This window comes from Cyprinodon variegatus, unplaced genomic scaffold, assembly GCF_000732505.1.
Source record: "Cyprinodon variegatus isolate N-32 unplaced genomic scaffold, C_variegatus-1.0 Scaffold561, whole genome shotgun sequence".
NCBI lineage: Eukaryota > Metazoa > Chordata > Actinopteri > Cyprinodontiformes > Cyprinodontidae > Cyprinodon > Cyprinodon variegatus.
In genome coordinates, this window is record NW_015151014.1 from 27,815 (window position 1) to 33,814 (window position 6,000).

General features: G+C 40.0%; 1 protein-coding gene across 7 annotated transcripts in view; it reads left to right on the forward strand.

Moving 5' to 3' along the window:
* Window positions 1-6,000, forward strand: part of LOC107095642 (transcription factor 12-like) — a 32,943-nt gene that overhangs the window by 10,741 nt on the left and 16,202 nt on the right. For all 7 annotated transcript variants that reach the window (XM_015391826.1, XM_015391821.1, XM_015391823.1 and 4 more), the window contains exons 2-5: window positions 3,334-3,433; window positions 3,903-4,042; window positions 4,541-4,682; window positions 4,831-4,901. In XM_015391826.1, the coding sequence (XP_015247312.1) occupies window positions 3,412-3,433; window positions 3,903-4,042; window positions 4,541-4,682; window positions 4,831-4,901 (375 nt within the window). In that variant the 5' untranslated portion in view covers window positions 3,334-3,411. The remainder of the gene's footprint in view (window positions 1-3,333; window positions 3,434-3,902; window positions 4,043-4,540; window positions 4,683-4,830; window positions 4,902-6,000) is intronic.

Genomic DNA, 6,000 nt, shown 5'->3' on the forward strand with positions numbered 1-6,000 from the left:
GTCTGCAGGATTACTTCTGCTGTCTTCATGTTGAAGGAACTGAAGTAAGGGTTTAGTATTATAAAGGTTGATTTAATAGACCCATATACTGTATCACTTAAATCCTCATAAGTAACTTACATAAGTAGATTTCCACCTGTCATTTCCTGTGCTTTTGATATTATCCCAAGGCCACATGTGTTTAAAGGAAAGGAAAAAAAATGCTAAATGTTATGAATTTATTTCAAAGGTCATCTCCTTCTGGATTTGTTTATTTTTTTCCTTACAGCCTATTAAAGTATTTCCCCTTTTCTTCCCTCTAGACAAAAGATGACTTTGATCTTTTCTTTTTATTTTAAGCATTAACAGGCTTGTGTTACAGTTAGTGATGGGGAGGAAAATTGATAGCATGTGGACAGAATGGGCAAACTTTCTGATCAAAAGCTCTTGTTAAACAACCTTGAATTACTTTATTTTTTTTTCCCTCTGATTTTCAGGCAAGGGGGAAAAAAATAGACGGTTCTGCAAAAATACTTGATCCACATTAATTTGTTGCAGTGCAAAGTTGCATAGCAGGCTCACCATCTGGAGCACTGGGAGAACTCACAGTGAGCCATTGGCTTGTGAACTGGTGGCACAGCACCAATACAGATGGAGCATTTCGCTGATCTATCTTCCACTGCCTGTTAGTGAAAGAGGAACAAATTAAATCCGAGGCTGCGTTGGTTTGTGGACTTTTCTTTTTTTCTATAAATACTTCTTCTAAAGTGGTCCACCATTGATGTAGATCATAAAATATTTAAAACAAGGAGTCAAAAAGAAAAAAAAAAGTGAATACTTGAACAGGTTTTCCTGTAGTCTTATTTACCTGTTGTTGTTTATGTCGTGCAACAGGTTACTCTTTCCAGAAGCACCCCCCTCCAATCCTCTTTCGACGGTGTGCACATGTGCTGCTGCACTTAAACATGCAACGCTTCACTGCATGTCCAAAACAAAGTGTGAGCTGGGGGGGGGTTGTTTGTATGCATGTGTCTTGACCCATCATGGACATCATGCATGGACCACATTGGCTGTGTTTACTTGTATTGATTCCAAAACCAATTTCTAATGTTGCAGAGGAAGGGGAGACGTTATCCATTTTATTTTGCCCTGCTTTAACAGCTTTTTATCGTTTAAACCCATATATGGTTTATTTTCTTCCAATGCACGGATTTCGGAAGTTTTAAATAATATTTAATTTCAAAGCATATTGTATATGTTCCAATTATATAGAATATTATTTTAAATGATCTTATGTTTTAAGCATTGGCTTTTTAATTGCAGCTTGTTAAGTTTGGTTCCCCTTATAATTTGCAGAAAAAGGTGAAATTTTAATTTGAATTGTGTCTATTTTAAGTTAATGGAGTTTGCCGAAACATTCAGTTGGTTTTGACATGGATTTTAAAAATATCTCCTCTGTTGGCAGCCTTTGCAAAAGTTGTTTGAAAAGAGTAAGCAAACTGGGCTTTACCAAGGGATTTGATTTGAATCCAAGTGATGACTTACTCTCAGATAAAAGAAAATAAAGACAGGACATGCTGCTAGGAGTTTGTTTGAAGCTCCTGTCTTTGAGCCTTGTTGGCCCTCAGCCTGTTTTCACCTTACTTTTTTACATTCCCCTTTGTGTTGTCAGGCTACCTCCTTTTGTGATGGTTGACAGATTGTGTTTTTAACATTTAATGGTTTGATTGGTGTAGCGTGAGCCTCAAAGGCACGCAACCCCAGACAAGTACACTCTGAGGCCTGTGGAAAGGTGTTATTGTGATATTCACTCTTTACTGCTGAGAGACACAATAAGTAGCTCAGTTTCTTTTTCCTAATGTTTTAGTCATGCATTTACCTGCTTGTGGTTTATAGTAAAAGAACATTTAAAAACTAATTTGTTAAAGTTTTAGTAAGTATCCTGCTTTCATGAATGAATGCTTTGAACTCTGGTGTCGGTGTTACGGCTCATTTTATTTAAGCTTTACCGGCTGCTGCTTCAGTGGCTGGTGTAGGCTGGGGTTGGTGTGCTGATCCGTGTGAGTGACGGCTTTTAATTAATGGCCTTGTAAAAGGAAACCCAGGCGGGCTCCCTCTTCCATAGGCTGACGGAATGAGGCACCCGGTGTTTGGGATGGTTTATTAATGCCTGGACTGGTTAGCCCAGGGTAAAAAGGACAATTAGCATGATCCGCCGCCATATGCTGCCCATAGAGCGTCTGACACAGGAAAAAAGACAAAGCCTTGGCTCTGGTGCGAGGCTAACCTGAGATCTCTGTGGACTACTATCAACCTGGGTCACATGTGTAAGCCAGAAGACCCACAGGAGCTCCACCCCTTCCCAGAGCACTTTAATTACACATCCAGACAGCAGCAGGAGCAGCAGCACGCCGGAGTCTTGCTCACTCAGCAGAGCCCAACGGGGGCACAGCCTCTCGCTCTGCCTCCACGACGAACCCACGGCTGGGAATGAGTATTTTAATTGAATTGATTTGATTTGCATGGTGTCAGACCAGAACAACACATAAACAACGCGTCATCTCCTCTGTGAGCATTTCAATATTTTGAGGAGTGAGCTGTCAACATGAGGGTGTGAAATGAGGCTGTTAAAGGAGGGATTAAACACGCGGGGGGAACAGGCAGGTGGATGGTCTGGTTCTGATTAGTGTTACATGATGACTGAGGGTCATCCAGTTCTGTCCGTGGGAGGAAGAACCCCTCCACCATCACACCATCTGAAGTCAGAGACCACATCACTGAAGTTTGGCCTCCAGTGCCTTTGATCTTGCCCGCCCAGCTTGGCACAGACTCACAGCTGTACAACAGCAAGGCCACTGAGTCACCCCCCCCCCCCAAGCACCAGCTTGCAGGTACAAATACCAAGACTGTTAAACAGGCTCTTCTCGTCGCACTTATTTGATTTCTGCCTCTGTGGGAATGCTTTAATTTGCCAGGCTTTTAGTCTTTCAGCGTAAGCGCTATCATTATACTTCCATTAGAGACTGAGTTGACCTGAAATGCAAATACTCCTGATAATCCACTCCTCTCTTCATGAGCTTGATTGCTTGCTAGTCGTTAAAGTGTGTTTCTGTGTGTGTATTTGTTGCTTTTTGGGGCTGCCTCGGCAGGACTTTGTTTGACTCGTGACATTAAACAGTTGTATGTATGATGGCGCAGTTCCTTTAGGAAGAAAGGAAAACATTTACAAGGGTGTCTTCTGTCTTTTTATTAGCGCTATGTTTTTTCTTCTCTCTCTGGATGCACTAATAAATCCTGCAGTGTTTTACTGTTTGTTTGGTCAGTTGTTGTTGTAAATCCGTGTTGTTTTGCCAGGTGTACGCACCGTCTCCGAACTCGGAGGACTTCAACAGAGATTCCCCGTCTTATTCCTCGCCCAAACCTTCCAGCAGTATGTTTGCAAGCACTTTCTTTGGTATGTTTAAGGTTGAAGTTTGTTTTTTAACCCTAGAAAGACCATTTTGTATATTTAATATGACTATAGATTTTCCTTTGCTTTCTTTATTTGTAGATATAATCATTTTATGTCCACAAATGCTTTTTCTGTGGGGGATATATATATATATATATATATATATATATATATATATATACATAGATTTTTTGCCCAGATATTTAAGTGATTCTTTTTTATCAGGTTTAAGGGTTTCTAGATATTTCTCTTTTCTAAGCTTCAATGAAAGTGTATACCTCTTTATCTCAGCTGTTTTCAGAGCAGTGATTATGTTTCACTCACAGGAAGTTTTAAAAAATCACCAACATACCAATACTTCTTTGTTGATCCCAAAGTTTATTTCCACTTATTACTCTCTCTGTGTTTAAAAACATGTTGCTGCCTTGAAGTCGAAGCTGTCATCAAGTGAAGCGTTGTGTGTTTCCATTAGATGGTACCCACAGTTCTTCGGACCCGTGGAACTCATCCAGCGGGATCAGTCAGCCTGGCTACGGGGGAATGCTGGCAGGATCTTCATCTCACATGGCCCAGACGGGAAACTACAGCAGCCTGCACTCACATGACCGTTTGGTGAGCAGTCTGCACAATGCCTAACCACATAAACTGGTTATAAATAAATGTTAATTTATTTATTTTTTTTTTTTTTTAAGAAGAGTTCAAATGATCCTGCTACAGCAGCCCTGTTTTCCTTCAATGCTGCGTCCACTTTTGCAGTGGCTGTATATGTATGTGTGTGTGTTTGCATTAAGTCGTTGTCTGGTTATTATCAGAGAAGACACTATTGACCCGGTTTTTGTCAGTGTTTGATCTGGCCTCATCTGCTGGCCTGCTTCAGCTGGCAGAGCATCACAGGGAGCCTGCAGATGCTGCCTGCCCTCTCTTTATCTCCCTCCCTCCACCCCCATGAACTTTTCCTCCGTCGCAGCCTGGGAGATGTCAAAGGACAATTACAATTTAGAGAACAAAAAAGCTTTTATTCCCTCACGCACGCACACACAGAACGACGTATACATTGATGTTTGAAGACAAACAGTTTCTGTTGATTTATTTTTTTTTCTAATCCTACAGAACTACCCAGCACACTCCGTCTCTCCAGACATCAATGCCAGTCTTCCCCCCATGTCAAGCTTCCACCGGAGCAACGCCAGCACTTCACCGTTCGTCACCGCAGCACACACTTCATCCGTCAACTCAGCCGACGGGGTTATGGGTACATACGCATTTTTTTTTTTTTTCCAAAATGACTAATTTACCAACCATCCGTGTAATCAAAGCTGAGCATCCATTCTGTCCAGGGAGCTGGAAAGCTTCTCTGTATATCATGACTAATCTGTTTTTATAACTCTGCGTTCTCCTAGTCGCTGCAAATCGAGGGACAACTACTGGAAGCTCACAGACTGGAGATGCGCTCGGCAAGGCTTTGGCCTCGGTGAGTTAGAAACCAACTTCTACAATGAACTACATCTACAATACAACGCATATAACCCAGTATAAATGTTTGCAAAAAGTAAAAATAAAACTTCCTTAATAACTCTGCCAAATAGAATAAAGGGGTTCTCTAGAAGCTAAAGCCAAACCTTTTTTAAAAAACCCTTTTAAAAAACATTTCATTTCAGAATCATCTATGAGACACTTTATAATATTTTCTTTACAACCTATTTCGTTTTTTTTCAATAGGGCTTTAAACATAGATGAATAAAAATGTAGATGTGCCACGTGTTTTTATGATGAATGAAACATCTTCACCTTTTTTCTGCCCTGATAATTCTATGAATAATTACAATGAAAAGAAAAAAAAAACACTGTTCATCAAAATATTAAGCATTTCTTTTTTTTTTTTTTTTAGATAAAAGTTAGAATTTTTTGAGGATAATATCTGGTTTTAGGTTCATAAGATATAAAAGTGTCATTTTAAAACCAGCTGGAATCTGTCTGTAAAACAGACCTCACATCACCAACCTGTCAATCCATAAAATTCCCCACATTTCCACATGAATCTCATCATAGTGGCTCAATTTTTACATCTGCTCATTTAGGTGAAAAGGGGACATTTTTAAAATCAAAGTATTTTAAAAGAAAGGGAAGGTGCCTGAATAAAGTATTTTCATCCATACTATATTGTATTTGAATTTTTTCTCATTTAAACTACCGTGTAGAAATATTGAATATCTGAATTTTTTTTCTGTGTTTGGAGCAGGTTAGATGAAAATGGAAAAGGCCCCTAGATGCTGAATTGACCAAATGTGTCCTAATTTTAGTGAAACTATAACTTGAAGCCAAAGCTTTTCCTTTAGGAAGAATATTTCCTTACCTCTGTGAATGCATATAATGAGAGTTCTTGGCCAGTAACAACAAATTAAGTCTTTTATATTTGCAGACTCAATTCTATTAGCATGACAAAGCTTGAGTGAAACGGACACGGTTGGACCGGGGCGGGGGTGGGGGTCCGGATCACGGGGCACATGGGAGTTTATAACTCCTGTGGCTCAATTCCATATCCCCCCCACCCAGCTCTGTAGAGCTTTTGT